Consider the following 16683-nt stretch of genomic DNA (forward strand, 5'->3'; position numbering starts at 1 on the left):
ATATAGTATATATAATATGTTATATTGATATTATATATCAATATATATATATTTCAAGCCAACTTGAAAAATTTGGGGATATAGAGGGAGAAGAAAAATCTGCTTTCCTTTCCCTCCTTCAAATTAAATGACAAAGGGGGAAAATTTATCTCAGCTCTTTGTCCCATCTGCTCCCAGCCCCCAGCTGGACATGACCTTCCAAACTGGATTGATGAGGAGAAAAGATTAAAAAAAAAAAAAAGGCAGTGTTTCACACGAAGCTTGCTCAACACCCTCTGTTATTTAAGTGCTTTCTTGGCCAGGCTCTGAGTGGGAGCAGGAATAAGGGAGGGCAGCCTGGCAGGAGCCAGGCAGAGGAAAGGCGGTGTGGTTGGTGCCTGAGCGGTTGGTGGGACGCGCTCACCTCCTACCTGCCTCCTGCTCGGGTGCCTGCATTCATGGTGCCCGTGCACAGTCCACCGTGCTGGTTTTGGTGATGGAATGAGCATTTAGTCCTCCTGGCCCAGCAGCAAAGCTTTTGGCTCACCGAATTTTATCCATCTGCTAAGATCTGGAAGGACAGACCTCCTGGGCGAGGACACTTGGCTTTTGGACCTTGTCTTCTTGCAACCATGGGTGAATCCTCAGTCCGCATTGAGCTTTCATGGGTGAACTGTCTGATTTAGGTACTGTGATTTCTCATCTACATGAGTCCTAGCATGGGAGATGGTGATTTTGGGTAATGCTCTTATGCTCTCCAGAGAAAAAAAAAAGAGAGGGAGAAGCTTGTAAAGCAGTCACAGGGTAGGGAGAGCTGAAGGACTTATGAGAAATTACAAAGGATAGACTTAGAAGAGGGAAGGGGTCACTAGGGCTGTAATGGTGTGAAAACGTACCATTTATCACCACGGAAAATTATAGCAAAGCTGTGCTGATGTTGGGACAGAGTAGGGAGTAGGTCTGGCGTCACTTTGGCAGTGATGCTGTCCATGCCTTGGTGAGAGCAGAAGGCAGGACAGGGTCCTGTTGTCACCGGTGTGATGAGCGAGGCCAGCAGAAAGCTGCAGGTGGGATTTAAATGGAGCCTGAGGAAGAGAGAGAGATTTTCCTTTGCCAGGAAGCCTTGCTCCTGATTTCCCTGTCTTATCGCTTACCCAGTGTGTCTCTTTTTCTCCTATCCCACAGGAGATCTGCAATGATCCACACCTCTTTGTGGATGGGATCAGCTCCCATGACTTACACCAGGGCCAGGTCGGGAACTGCTGGTTCGTGGCTGCCTGCTCCTCCCTGGCATCCCGGGAATCTCTCTGGCAGAAGGTAAGCAGTTCCTCGAGCCAGGGGGAAGCTTGTCTTCAACACCATGGCTTTGCGTTGTGTTTGTCCGGCTCAAAACCTTGCCTCAGGTCCTGAAAAACTGTTCATGTACAAAAACCTCCCTTAAAGGACTATCTTTCAAGGAGAAGTCAGTCATTATGACTGCAGTCACATCACACTCAAGCCAAACCCTTGGCCAGTTTCTCCTTAACCAGGTGAATCAAGTCCCATCACATCCTCCAGATCACAAACCTGACTCTTCTCACTCCAAAATAACCTAAAAAATAACAAGAAGAACAAAATTCAGGATGCTCAGCTGCAGCGTTTGGCCCCGTTTCCCTAGTTCCCATGGTTCCTCTTTGGCTGCTCAGTGCACGCCCACCTTGGCAATGAGACACCTTGCACTGGGACAGGTAGGGTGATTTCGGGGTGTTAGTATCTCTCCCAAGCTGCTGCTTCCCCAGAGCATCCATCCCTGGCACGTTCCGTGGTTGAATTACACCATGTAGCAGACGCTCCTTCAAGTTGGGGTCCAAAGGCACTGTGTTGCAGGCCAGAAAGCCACAAAGGGGCTGCACCAGACCAGGAGAGCAACCACAGGGGCACAAGGAGGGAAGTTGGGCCTCGATGCCACATCCTTGGACAGTCTGTGCCCATCTCTGCCGTGTCCCTCGGCTGTGGAGGAGGTCAAGCCTGTGAAAGCCAAGACGCACATGATCTTCAGTCCCTGGTATGGGTGTGTCTCATTGTAGGACCAGCACGTTGCAAGCACCTTTTCCTAGATTTTACTGCAAAAGGCAGCCACAGAAGTCCTACAATGTGTGCAGATAGCATCACCTGCTTTACACACAGCCTCCTACAGCAACAGACCCACAGGGTCCCTCCACCCGACTCCTTCGCATCGCCTCTGGGTGCTGTGGTACTCCCAGTCTCTGCTGCACGTGGGTTTTACGATCATGATCACTAAGCTCAGCCTTGGGAATTTGTGCTTGTTGCAGCATCCTCATTTTTTTCTAAAATCAAGTCTTTATATGGGAACAGGATAGCTGTTGTGGGCTTCTGGATGAGCAGCCAGGTTTCCTCCCGTCGTGGCCGTGGTGACTGTGGAGGCTCTCGTTACAGGTGTGGTGCAAGGGGTTGTTTAGCTTGTTCCTCTGCGTCAGCATCTCCCGAGGGTGAGCGGGACAGTTGTCTTCCCTCCTCACCATTCACTTCCAGCCCTGCCCTGGGAAATGCCAACTGAACAGAAGCTGGCTCCCTTTGGACACCTCATTATTTCCGTTTGCCAATGGCATTGCTTTTCCTCCCTGGGCAATTTGGCTGTGGGGTGTTTGTGACTTCTCATTTTCCATGCCCTTAATTCTCAGAGGCTCTTCTTTAACTACCTCCTCTTTCTTTCAGGAAGGTTTGTTTTCTGGCAAAAGCAAAAGCTGCAGCCTTCTCCCCAAGCCTTCCCTCCCAGTGACGTTCTGTTTGCTGTGGTGGTCGCTACAGGGCTCTGGTCAGACATGCTGAGCAGAGTCCCTTTTCCCATTCAGGGTATCTCTGAATCTTTTTAAATGCAGTCAAGATGAATAATAAAGGTCTCTTTGGTCTGTCAAGGCCAGCTTGGAATAGGTTATGGTAAGTACCACGTTCAGCAAAACCCCATTTGGCTATAACAGGGTCGCAAGCGTGTGCTGGTCCCAGCGACTGGTATGTTTTTTATTCTTCAGTCAGAGTTTTTAACTCTTCCTCATGTTCTAATTTCCACTCCCAGGGTTTGCCTTTCCATAAAATGGAACATAACGGACAAGCAATGATAGAAAATCCAGGTACATGCTTTCTCCAGCGTCCTAAAGTTCCCATTAACTGTTGTAACTCTTTGCTAGATTGGGGCATTTGTAGCCGTTCGATTTTTCTTAAGGTGTCTGAAGGAATCGCTGCATGGCCCGCTCTCCACCAAGTACCTAAAAACTTTACTTCTCTACTTGGTCTCTGACATTTCTCAGGTGGGATCTCAACGGCTTTATGTAGTGCTTGCCACTGCTGCTGCCGCTTCCCTCACCTTTTCCGGGGAAGTTCCTCCCATTAGAATATCACCTATATATTGGTACAGTTTCGCGTCTCGAGGGAGTGAGACCATCTGTAGAAGTTCAGCAAGTGCAGCACGAGCGATCGTGGGCGGGTGTCTGTATCCCCGTGGGAGTCTGCGCAAGGTGTACTGTATCCCCCTCCAGGTAAAAGCGGATTTCTCTTTATCCTCTTCCTCTAAGGGGACCCTGAAGAACACGTCCTTCACACCTAGCGCTGCCGTCCGTGGCTGTGAAAGTTGCAGTGGTGGGTAGCGCAGCCGCTAGCGGGGCTGTGCTGGCATTCACGCGCCGAGAATCAGTCGCCAGACGCCGTCTCCCATCTCGCTTTCGGACTGGCTGGCTGGGTGGATTGTATGGGGAGCGGGCGCTGGAAATAACGTGCCATTTTTCCAAGTCCGCTATTACGTCAGAAAGGTTTTTTCGTTCCGCAGCGGAAATCGGATACTGCGGTACCTTGGTAATTTTTGAACTGGGCAGTGCGGGGGCTGCGCAGAGTACACGCACCGTGGCCTCCCCATTTCTGTCGTGGTTGGGGTCGGCACTTGTGCCAAAAAACCTCACGCTGCCATCTGGCAAGCGCCAGTTTTGTCCGGTCAAAACATTGAAACCCAAAATATTTCTATTGTGCTTTTTAACTGCAAAGTGAGTGGACGATACGCGCTCCTTGCTGGGGAGCCATAAATTAGCTTTCACGGTTTGGCAAATAACACTCGCTCCGTTTACTCCAGTGATTTTAACACTCTGCCATCCGGGTTGCATACCCAGCTTGTCGGTGTCCTGTTGTGTTAGCATTGAAATTTGTGCTCCCATATCTGTTAGAAATTTCACCAGTTGTTGTCGAGGACCAACTGGAATCAGAATGTATTCTGCCGTAATGATGGGTCTAGTCTTACATTCGGAGGAGTCCGGAAAAGGCAGGGGGTTAACATTTCCCACTTCATGGTCATCAGGATCACCCCAAATATCACCATCCCAATCCTCTGGGGACACTATTAGTTTCCTAATTTGCTTGGGCTTAGGGGGGTGCAGGGCCCACGTAAGCATCATCTCAGTCTTTTCTTCCAACTTTTGTGTTTTCTCCTTTTCTTCCTGTAACTCCTTCTGTGGCTGTTCAATTCGCAGGGACAATAGTAGCTGTCCGCTGCCTTCCTGCCTTCTATTTCCCCTCTCAGATCTTGTCTCCCTATATTATGCTTTATCCTACCCTGACAGGTGGCTTCTAGGCAGGTGCCTAACATTTTACAAATCATTCCTTTCCCTTTTCCATCTTTTCTATGCCCCGCCTGGCCGCCTTTAGCTGTTCTTCCACAGCTTCCCAATCATGGCAATTATCACAAGGCCATTCTTCTGACAATTTGGGACTCAGACTTATGGCATGCTTTTGTAAGTAATCAGTGATACTACTTGCCATCCTGCCAACTATGCCGGTTGGTCGTGGATCTGATGTAGGATCCTGTCAACTACGCCAGTTTGTCATGAACAGGTGACTCACATCGCTTAAAGAACCACTGTCAAAGCTGTTAGCAAAAGTGGGTTTAATATGATGTTGTAGAAGTGTGACTTAACAAAGTTCAATGGCAAGAGTCACCCTATTTCTGTACAGCACAATCATTTGAAAAACGATTCAAAGTTACCGAGACACAAATCAAAGCTACCAAGACCAAATCAAAGGTACCATACTATAAGGTTATGCACGATTGGTGGCTTACCAGTGATCTGCCGTTGATGAAAGGTCTCTCTGCCTTGAGGAGCAACCTTGAGGGCATCCCAGCTTGAGAAGAGATCACCTGCAGCCACGCTGCCTAGCAGGGAGAGCTCAAAGAAGGCTCACCTAGGCTGTCATATTTATGGAATAAAGCCGCTGGCTCGTAGTCAGATTACATGTGATGGGGAAGGTATGCATGAGACTCCTTGCACCCACAACTTACTTTGTTCCTTGAGAAATGAGTCTTGGAAAAGCCACCCACTATTCCTGTGTTGATCGCATGATGGGTGTTCTGAGCTCATATCTGTCGGCGCTCACTGTGTCACTCTGCTCCTTTGTGGGTTTTCGGAGAACAGACTGGAACTAGAGGAGTTCTTGGCCTGGCTACAGGTCAGGCCTTTACCTCTTTTGGAGCCTGTACCAAACTCCCGCTGGTTTGGTTAAGGGGTCGAGTGCATCCGTCGCCGTGGGGGAATGACTTCAAGGCAATAGGACAGGCCAGCGCATCCCCATGTATCCCAAGAGATGGTTTTGTTCACACACTTTCCTCCACCTCACTCCAAGGCTCCCTCCATGTCCCTACTTCCCTAAGCCTGTGTTGTTTGAGCCGCTGAGTGGGAATGGGATACTGGAATTTAATTTAGAGCTCTTTTCGACATTCCTGAGTCTTGTCTGACCCTACATGGCTTTAGGTGTGATCTGGCTCTCTAAAATCCTTTATGTGGCCCTTCAGAGGTGTCTAGTTCTTATGAGAAGAAATGAAGGCCTTGAGATGGGGGGATTTAAATAATTTCCAGCAGGACTTTGTCCTAAAGGGTTGTCTGGATCTGTACCTGCACTCCCACAGCTTCCATTGGTATTGCTCAACAAACTAGGGCCAGGGTCTGACGCCACGTGCTTCAGACAACCCTGTATCTCCACCACCTAGCCTGGTCTCCTTCTGCCTCGGCTGCTTCCAAAGCGCAGGGCAGTCTTGGATGGGATGGCATGAGCAGATGGCTCTGAGGGCACTGACCTCCCAAAGTCCATTTTGCATAGGTCTTCTACAACCTGTAGTTTGTTGTTGCTCTCTGAGGAGACCTTGAAGGCTGGTCTTGTACCTCAGCAGGGCAGGGAAGGAACAGACCGGACCCCCACTGCAGTCCATTCATCATCAGATGCAAGGTCATTGCTCCTTCTACTGCCACCGCATATGGGGCTAAAAGAAACAAGGCAGTCCAAGCAAGGTCCATATGACATTGTCACATGTAGCTCAGCTCAGAAAGGTCTCCAGGGTTACCATGCAGCACCCTGCAAGGAGAAGCACATTCACCACTATCCCCCTTTATCCCATCCACTGTCTGGACAACCCACCGGCGCAATTGCTGAGGAAGGAGTGGTTCCAGGTTGGGCACAACAGTCTTGCTGGTGCTCGTGTGGGCTCAGAGCATCCCTACAGTGCCTGGAAAGAGGTTTTTTGGGTTGCTCGCATCTTGGACCTGCTTCTCCACCTGGCCCAAAGAGACAAGCATTAAGGTGCAGACTGTGCCTGAGTTCCCTTTCCCCAGGCATGTGCAGGTGAAGCTCATACGTGAGCACCCAACTCACCCAACTCTCCAACTTTGTGCCGGTCCGTTCGAGGGCAGGCAGACCTACGCTGAGCTGCTGGTGCCCACCTGCTGCTGCAGGAGCGATGTGGAGCCTGACTCCTGCCAGCCGTGCTGTCCAGAAAAGGACACAGGGACAAACTGTGAGTCAAACGTGTGCCATTGCACAGCTGGGGGCCAAACGCGCAGTTTATTAGTTATTATTAGTTAAACAAATTATTCTTTCCCTCTGACATTTGTTAATCCCCATCTGGGAACTGTTTTGGGCTCCCCAGAAGAAGACAGTGGCAGACTGTGAAGTGAAGCCTGATGGAGGCCACCGAGATGGTCTGGAGCACAGGACATGCAAGGAGAGGCTGAGAGAGCTGGGGTTTGTGTGGCCAGGAGGAGGGAAGGCAAAAAGGGAGCTTATTGCTGTCTGCAGGTACCTAATGGGAGGGTGTGGGCAAGATGCAGCCGATCTCTTGCTGGGGATGCACAATCACAGGACAAAAGACAACAGCACAAGCTCCAGCATATCTTCAGCATGAGCATGGCCAGGCTCTGGAACAGAGGCTCAGAGAAGCTGTGGGATCCCCGTCCATGGTGATACTCAAAGATTATGGCAACCTGATTTAACCTTCAAGTCCTGCTTTGAGCAGCAGGTTGGACCAGACCCCTCCAGGGTCTCCTTCCACCCTGAATTATCCCATGAGCCTACACTCAAGAGAAAGCTGCTGCCACCCCGACCTGTCGGGTGGCATCCCTGGCTGCACGCCTTCGTTTCGGCATAACGAGCCGCAGTTGTCAGGGAGGTTGCCAGGGAGGCTGACATCAGACATCCCTTCCCTATAGATTATCGCGCACAGCAGCACCATCGGTTCCTGATCCGCAAACGAGGCGGGAGGGCACCCGGAGGAAGCCCCGGAGGGTGTTTTGCGTCACCGGCCGGGTTGCCTAGCACCGCCGGGACCGTGGAGAGGGGGCACCAGCTCCGGGGGCTTGGAGGCTTTTTCTCCCTGCGTGTCCTGTTTGAGAGCCAAACGTCGCTGAGGACGTAGCAGAGGAGCAACCGCGGCGATGGCAGCCGAGGCAGGGCTGCTCGAGCTGCCCTTCGTCCGCGACGACCAGCTCACTCGATGCATGCGACTGCGATTCCAGAGCCTGCAGCAAAAAAACGTTAGGCCCCAGGATGGTGAGAAGCTGCTGCGTCCCAATGAGCATGTCTACCGAGTGGATTTCATCCGGCAGCACGACCTGCGCTTCCTCCGCTGGAACATCCAGCTGGAGAGACCTGGGAAGGTCACGGTGACCGGCACCTCCCAGCACTGGACTCCTGATCTCACCCACCTTATGAACCGGCAGCTGCTGGAGCCTGTGGGCATCTTCTGGAAGAAGCCAGGGGCCAAGGAGGTGGAGTGCAATGAGGCAGATGCCCAGGAGTTCGGGGAGCGGATAGCGGAGCTAGCCCAGATCCGCAAGGTGATGTATTTCCTCCTCGCTTTCACTGACGGCCTCGAACCAGCGCAGCTGAAAGGTTCCGTAGTTTTTAAAGCCTGATCCCCTGTTGCTCAGCCCTTCTTGCTCCAGCTGTGCTTTTGTCTTCATTTTTCTTTCTCTCAGTTCAGTTTCTTGGTTCTTTTTTTTTACATGGTTCTTTTTTTTTTTATGAGGGACAGTGTCACAAAAAAGTGGAGGACAGCTCGGCACTTCTGGAGTCCCTCAGCCCTGCGAAATGTTCCCCATACATGCTGTCCTCTGAATGATGGGGAGGAGGGAGCCAGGAGCTTGCTGCTGTGTTTGCCTGGAGCATAAGGCTGCGTGCTTGTGAATTCAGCAGGGATTCCCCAGATCTGACTGGCGCGGGGTCTTGCCTGCTTGGAAATATGAAGCCCTCCAACTGTGGCAACTACGTACCGAAAGCCTGAAGGAAAAATAAGAAAGTGCCATACTAGAAACAGGAGATACAACCCGGAGAGAGCCCTGGTTTCCATCCTAGCCATTGAAAAGGGAGGGCTTGTTTGCATCGGAGTGCTTCTCCTTGCAAGGATGCTGAGTGCTTGCAGGCTGCGGTGACTCCTGCTGCGACTGTGGCTGCTTGGTGTCTCTGAAGACCAGTCCCACGGAGGATCACCTTGCCATGAAGCTGCAGGACATTTGGTCATGCCGTATTCTGCAGATTGCAAACCCACTGGAGAAACTGGTGCAGGGAGGTTGGACCACCCTTTTCCTGACAGCCGCCACCATTTCTTGCTGGGGGTCACTGTGGGGAGGTGTAGTCCAGCACGTTGCTCACCTTGTGCTGCCTGGAGATCGTTGGTCCTGAGATGGGTTGGAGCAGGCGTGTGTGCAGAGCCGGGCAAGTGAGGCAGCAGCTCAGAGCAGGCTGTAGGTCTGAGCCCCCATTGAGTCCCCTGCAGCAAAAACAATTTGTGCATTGTTGTGGCCTTAAAGCACCCATGAATATATTTATTCTGAAGCATCTATAGAGAGCCATAAGGCTGCAGAGCACTTTGCAAATGACAGAGCAGGAACCCACCACTGCTGTCCCCAAAAAGCAGTGTCTCCCACCCTCTACAAATGCTGAGGCAGGGAGCAGTGGCTGGGTGGCCATGGGAGCAGAGAGGGGAGATGGTACCTTTGCAAGTTTAGGAGCAGGAGGGTGTTTTGTGCCTGGCTTGTCCAATGGCTGTGAATAAACTGCTAACTTTGGACGTTCTCTTTTCCTCCACCAAAAAGTGGAGGGTGCTTTGGCAAAGCTTCTTAAGACCCACAGATAGAAATGTCCTTTGAGAGAGTCAAGTATTATTACAATTGGTCCTTTGCTAAGGTTGCACTCAAATTTGGGTGAGCGCTCCTCAAGGTATGGCCTGAGATTTTCCTGAGGTGTGTAAGGAGAGGGCAGCGATGGGAAAGCCAGGACAAGGTGACTTTGTACCCATGGCCTGCTGACTGGTGTGGACCATCCCAAAAAGAGTCTAACCTCTTCTTCAAAGCTTCCAGAGAGGCAGACTCCGTGCCCTCCCCAGCCCAATAATAATGTATAAAATGATTTGCACAAGCCTCCCCAGGCAGAGAGGGGAAGGAAAGCAGGAAGATCATCTACTGGTTGGTCAGGTGGTGGGAGCTTTGAGCCTTGCCCACAGCCAAAGCTCAGCAACCACCAAATCGTACAACCGTGCTATGAGCACTGCTGGAGAAGTTGATGTCTTTGCTTAGACCCCAAGAAATGCCGGACTCAGTGAAGAGAGATAAAAGTGGATCCATCCCTCCTTGGCCATAGCATGGACCCACTGTGGGCCAAACCCACTTCTAGGGTCCTGGTAGACTTTCCCATAGCAGACCCCTCCTTGTACATCCCTGAGCAGAGCTCCTGACTACAAACCACATTAAACCCAAGAACAGGAGCCACTGCCAACATCCAAAGGGGTTTTTGCATGCCAGGTCTCACAGTATGCCATTGCTACGTTGCTGATTGCTGGGGTAGAGTTCTTGCTGCAGATACCTCGCTGGGTATTGATGTACCACAGTAAATAAAAGTCTAGTCGACAGGATTCCCCTTAAGGACTGAGGCTGTGCGTGTCTTCTTCATGCCCTTTTTGGAAGCTGCCCCAATCCTGCACGCAGTACAACAACACCCACCAATTTTCAAGTCACTGTTGGTATTTTTGAGCACCTTTTTGTCTCCTGTAAAAAGTAAAATGAACATTTACTTTCTTTTCTCGTGGTGTGAAATGTTTAATGGAGCATTGGGCAGTTTGTGTAGTTTGGGGAGGGGTTTGAAGCTGGTCAGAGGAGGGGAAACAATCCCCCGGTAGATCCTTGTGTGGATCCTCCTTTCCATCAGAGCTGGGGGTGGGAGCTGAGTGGGGCAGTGTGATCTCTCTCTGCTGCGGGGAAGATGAGCCTCTTTATACTAGTCACTGAAACTCTCTCTACACAGCTTAAGCATCCCATAAAAGCTTTCGGATACACCACTCTGTCCCATCTCCCAGGGAATTTCATCCCAGTTTGTACCATAGTTCAGCAGATGATTGGCACAGCGGGTCCCTCCCTCCCCTTCCTGAGCGGGCAAGTTCCCAGAAGAAGAGCCCCAGCTTGGAGAAATCGGTGTCTACCAATTCCTCCTTCTAATTGGGGTCATTTCTCCAGGGTCACAGGTGCCTTTCCTCTTAATTAGCCACTGAAGAAAAATGAGAAAAGCCCTAAACCAGGTTCAGGAAATGAACCTGGTGTTTCTGGGCTCCAAATTTACCTGCCTCTGGGCCCTTTCTCTGTAAATTTGTCCCACTGAAGGGTGTTACAGCTCCAGATTTTGGGAGCCCCTAAGCAAAAAGTAGCACAGTTGGGTGAATGAGGAGAAGTGGTCTCCGCTGCCTCAGTGTCACACAACCAAGTTGAGTCCGGGACTCAGTGGGATCATGGGATGAGTGGTCCATGGCATGCTCTCCAGCATCCACTGAGGAGGGATGGAGATGTCTGGGGAGGTTTTCTGGGAGTGGGTGGGAGCCGTGGACCTCAGTCTCATGATGATCTCCTGGAAGGGTCTGGCTCTAGCTACTGCTGGGATTTGTAGATGTGCCCCAGGTTAATCCTTTAGGTAATACGTAGCATCAGGTCACAGGCAGGGGCTGTGCTGTGTGCCTTGACATGTGGTGTCCCTATAGGTACTGCATTCAGAGCTGCCACCTCTCCCCAAAACCCAGGGGAGTCACCGACACCTTGGTTAGTGAAGGTACTGGAGGGATCCTTGGCCTGGGTGGGATGCTGTGCTCTGGGAGGAGCTGGCGGGAGGAACTTGATGCTTGAGCTCACACCTTGCACTTTGGCAAGTTGAGGACAGATCTCAGGCTCTGGAGATCAGGCTCCTCTCATTTCCCCTTGGGTCGGTGTAGAAACACGATCAGACCTTGCTCCTGGATCCTGCTCTGCATGAAGCCTGACCGCTTTTGCGACCTTCAGTGGCAGAGGGTGTTTTCAGTGCTGTCCCCAGATAAGGGGATGGGGACCGGTATCTCCTGCCACCACTGACCGTAATGGCAGGTCTCAGAACCAGCCAGCGGGAAGCTGTTGCTACCAGCTCTGGCTGACAAGCTGCCTCTAATCAATGCTGTAATCATTTCTAAGCCCACATTAATAGCAAGTTGATGAGCACAATGGTCCTCTATGACAATTCATTAGGAAGAGCTCCAGTCAGAGGGGATCGATGGGGACTGATGGAGGGCTGTCTGACCTTTCCTGGCGCTCTCCCAGAGGGAGCCCAGGGCATTGTTGTTAGCACTCCTGGAAAACACCAAACCCTCCAAAAGAGGCTTCTTTTCATGGCTCTATCTGCTCTGCTTCTATTGATCCAGACAAATCAAGAGTGCCAGTGAGCGTGCAGGGCTGATGGCATCATTAATATTTCAATATCGGAGCAGTGAAGCCCTGGGCTGGATCATTGCTGGTAGCTAAGGATTCAGGGGGCTCTCCAGAGAGAAGTCTTTCTGCAGGGTTACGGCTTCGTGAAGGTAGCCAGAAAAAAAAAAAAAAAAAAAAAAAAACAAAAAAAAAACAAAGCAGAAGGCTCCAGCAGCTGGACAAGGGCCAAGGCACAGTGCAGGGGGTCTCACCATGGCCCAGCACTTCCTGAAGAGCCTCTTTCCATGCCACGTAGCTCTGTCCTGTCCTATCCCACGCCAACACTCACAGCTGTCTCCACAGGACAGTGACTGTTTGGTGTGCTGGAACATAATTTTCCACGTGAGCACCTTGGGGTTTTTTCCTCATTTAGGTTATGATGCTTTGGGAGCAGGTAAGTAAAGAAGCAAAGGTGTGGACAGTCAGTCACATTACTGCAGCTTAATTGGTCAGTACTTGGCAACTATCATCACAGCCGACCCTGGCCATGAAGTAAAACCATGTTGCCTTCACCCTCAACAAAAGCTAAGCTGTGTAAGCAAGTTCCTTGCTGTGTGACCCTGTGTCCTTGTTCTAAATAAAATGCAGATCCTCCTAGATGTAGCGTCTGTGCATGGTTGTACCCATTTCTGTCCCAACTATTGGGTGGATTTTCCATCCCAAGCAAAGCTGGTGGTGCCTGCAGCCATGAAGGACTGTGGACTTTGGCAGTTATCCTTTGCTTGTGCCTGTCCCACTGGCAGTGCAGATGGCAGTTGACACCAAACGTATGCTCCCTCAGCCCCCCAGCTGCTCTAGGGTTTCTTTCACCCCAGGCCCATTTTTCTGTCTGTCAGCAAGTCACCTCCCTGTGCTTGCTTGGATGAGTTTAGTAGGTCTTGACAGGAAAGAATGGAGACCTTGTGGGGATGAGAATCTCACTTTTTCCACTTTTATTTAGCAGACTAGATGTACACAGAGCATCTGGTCCCCGTTCATTGCCACCAATTAGATGATTACAACACTTGGGCTAGTCAAGTCACACCAGAATCAAGTAAGAGAATCAGAGAAGGTGAGCTCTTTTAGGGGTACCCTACTGACACTAAAATGAACAAAAATGTGGTCATAAAAATAACCATCCCTGGTCAGACCAAAGACTCTTCTGCTCCAATAGCCTGTCTACAGCAGTAGATGGCAGCAGATGTCCAGGGTAGAATTATAAGAAAGAGGAAAAGGATCTTTATCTCCAACTTCCAAGGCATGAAGTCTAAGCTATTCCACTACATGTTAATCTAGTCTGCGTTGGAGGAACCAGGTCCAAAATCTGGCCCCAACAGGCTGTAAGCAAGTCCATCCCCCTCATATTCTTCCTTGTCTTTGATATTGTCTACATTAGTTCCAGGATGGGAGTCAAATCCAGCAAAAAAGGGAATAACCTAGGTGCATGTGCCTCCTATCTTGCAGGTCATCCCAGACTGGAAGGAGCAGGAGTGGAATCCCGAGAAACCCGAGAGCTACGTGGGGATCTTCCACTTCCAGTTCTGGCGTTTCGGTCAGTGGCTGGATGTGGTGATAGATGACCGCCTGCCCACACTCCACAACCAGCTCATCTACTGCCACTCCAACTCCAGGAATGAGTTCTGGTGCGCCTTGGTGGAGAAGGCTTATGCCAAGTAGGTACCCAGGCAATTGCAGGACAAACTGGGACCTGGGCACCCTGTTTTTCCTCTCTGTTCATTCATCAGTTGGTTTGCACCAAGTGGAAACAAAAGCTTTCCTGGGGAGGAGCAGGACATATCTCAAACAGACAGAAACTGGAAGAAAAAATCCTTCTCTAGCCTTAATTTACCCTCAAAGCAAAATATCCTCCAACTCTATGTTTGTTTAAGTAACACCTATCCTAGAGATTTCAAGTTCCTTTTACTTTGTCGTATGACAGCAAGTGCTGTAAGCAGCATGGGTCTTATTTTTTCACACTGGTTTACTATTCTAACCCAGTGAAAGTTTTATTACAAATCTCTGTTCTCCAGGCTGCCCCAAGAACTGTCTGAGACCCTTTAAAATGTCAAGCCAGTGTTGTTGTGCCATCGCTGTCACCCTCTTTCAGGTTGTCAGGCTGTTATGAGGCCCTGGATGGAGGCAACACAGCTGATGCCCTGGTAGACTTTACTGGTGGGGTCTCTGAACCTATCGACCTGACCGAAGGGGATTACATTGCTGATGAAGCCAAGCGAAACCTCCTCTTTGAACGTGTGTTGAAGGTGCACAACCGGGGAGGCCTCATCAGCTGCTCCATCAAAGTAAGCAATGTTACCTGTATGGTCACGGTCTCATGGGAATAGGCATTTTAGGATGCAGTTGTCTTACACAGTCAGAGACTTCTGAATTAGATCAGATAAATCACGGCCAAGGGTTCATACTTCTTGTGGTTGGCAAAAGGAGTCAAGCCTGGATGCCAGCCCACTGTATTCCTCATTGCTACGTCCAAGAGTCCAGATTCATGCCACCACCTTTTAAATGTTAGGAGAGGATTCACTTCCAGAGAAAAGCGTTTCGCTGTTTGCATGTGGACATCTCTACAAGCACTGGGTGCCAGGCCTCCCGTTACAACCAGTAGAACCAGCTTTATTGGTTGACAGTATGGGTGCTCAGAGACCTCATACAGTAGACGAAGACCAGGAAGGGTCTAGTACCTCAAATGGCATCTGCTACATCTGCTAAGGCAGCTGGCTCTCTCCTTGAGTATAGGTGCTCTTCTTTTTGGCGCAGAGGAACATGCGGGGAAATCTGAGCTCCTTTATTTCCCAGTCCCTGCAAAGGTGGTCACATCCCCCTGGTGATGAGCACTCTCTGTGTCGCCCTGCCCAGGCCACATCAGCAGCTGACATGGAGGCGCGTCTGGCCTGCGGACTGGTGAAGGGCCATGCATATGCAGTGACGGATGTGCGGAAGGTCCGCCTGGGTCACGGCCTGCTGTCCTTCTTCAAGTCAGAGAAGCTGGACATGATTCGCATGCGCAACCCGTGGGGCGAGCGGGAGTGGAACGGCCCTTGGAGTGACACGTGAGTTAGGATGGGCAGCAGCGGCACCTTTCCTTTGGTGAGAGAAGCTGGGTTGGAGCAAGCCTTGAGGCATGAGGCAATTTGACTGCATCCACACCTGTAGGATGACGTTCACAGAATCATTAAGGTTGGAAAAGACCTTTAAGATCATCAAGTCCAACCATCAACCCCACACCACCATGCCCACTAAACCATGTCCTGAAGTGCCACGTCCACACGTTTTCTGAACACGTCCAGTGGTGGTGACTCCACCACCTCCCTGGGCAGCCTATTCCAATGGGCAGTTGTGAGATGATGCTTTCAACCCATGTCCTAAACCTACTGTTTCACTGGGGTAGATTCATTCCTTGCCCTGGGATCCCTGGAGGTCAGCAGGAGGGTGGCTAAGCATGGCAGACCTTCTCATTAAGGTCTGGTGGGTGTTGTGGTGAAATTGCTAGCATGTTCACACTAATGAAGGATGATTGTAGTTCACCTTTCCACTTCCAGTCTTGTTCCAGCAAAAATAGCACCCAACAGAATGAGCCTCTGCCACCACTGGCTGCTGTGGTGTCTGTGGATAGGGTGAAGAGCCAAGGGCTGGTGTAACCAGAGCCTTTGGCCAGAGTCCATTTTGTTATCTTCACTGATAGGGTTGTGATTGTACTGGCCAAACAAAGTCTTGCCAAGCTGGATTCAGCTGCACTGATCAGGAAGGAAGTTGAAGCCAAGCCATGCTACATTCCTGCCATGTTTGGAAGATGAGCTAACCAGAGCAGCATGGGGACTGGTTGCATGGCTGGAGCTTTATACAGGCCTTATGCCCTTGGCAGATTCTGCTGAGGTCAAGTAGCCTCTTGAATTCTTGTGTGTCCCCTTGCCCTCACAGTAATGATCCTGTACTCTTCCCACAGCTCTGAAGAGTGGCAGAAAGTGAGTAAAAGTGAGAGAGAGAAGATGGGGATGACAGTGGAAGATGACGGAGAGTTCTGGTGAGTTCCGCCGGGGGTTGTCACCACGGGCCATGCCCAAAGAGTCCTTCCACCCCATGAAGGATGTATGTGAGTCATTTCCATGCAGACAGCTATTCAGAGCAAAGGGCCTTCCAAACCCTAGCATCTTTAGTGAAGCCTCCTCCTTAAGCCCTTGGGTATTAGCTTTGAATGGCCATGACCCTAGGATTGCAAGCTGCTCGGTATCACACTCGGTCCAAACCATTTCACCAGGGTACTGGGAAACAGTTACGAAATTGCTGAACTCAGCAGCCTCACCAGGTATGTTTCAATGCAACATGTACCCATGTGTGGAGGAAGGGCCACTACTCTGTTTCTCCCACTCCAAAACGCAGAGCTCTGTTGTTTAAACTGACGAAGAAGTATTTACTGCATGCTGTGGTGGGCTGACCCTGGCTGGACACCAGGTGCCCACCAAAGCCGCTCTATTACTCCCCTCTTCAGCTGGACGGGAGAGAGAAAATATAATGAGAAGCTCATGGGTCAAGATAAGGACAGGGAGAGATCAGTCAGCAGTTACCGTCACGGGCAAAACAGACTCAACCTGGGGAAATTAGTTTAATTTATTGCCATCAAATAACCAGAGCAGGATAATGAGAAATAAACCCAAAT

At 50.5% G+C, this 16683-nt stretch overlaps 2 protein-coding genes across 2 annotated transcripts; both read left to right on the forward strand.

Moving 5' to 3' along the window:
- Positions 1 to 1164: 1164 nt before the first annotated feature.
- CAPN5 (calpain 5) lies at positions 1165 to 16054 on the forward strand (the record flags this gene model as incomplete). The annotated part of the gene is made up of 5 exons (XM_010290373.1): positions 1165 to 1296; positions 13482 to 13690; positions 14125 to 14317; positions 14886 to 15079; positions 15973 to 16054. Coding segments are annotated over 5 exons (810 nt in total), but the record flags the coding sequence as incomplete, so codon positions are not given.
- On the forward strand, positions 7719 to 8198 carry OMP (olfactory marker protein). The gene has a single exon (XM_010290371.1). The coding sequence runs from the start codon at positions 7719 to 7721 to the stop codon at positions 8196 to 8198; it is 480 nt and encodes a 159-aa protein (XP_010288673.1).
- Positions 16055 to 16683: the final 629 nt, after the last annotated feature.

The sequence above is a fragment of the Phaethon lepturus genome, unplaced genomic scaffold (genome assembly GCF_000687285.1).
Source record: "Phaethon lepturus isolate BGI_N335 unplaced genomic scaffold, ASM68728v1 scaffold11717, whole genome shotgun sequence".
Lineage (NCBI taxonomy): Eukaryota > Metazoa > Chordata > Aves > Phaethontiformes > Phaethontidae > Phaethon > Phaethon lepturus.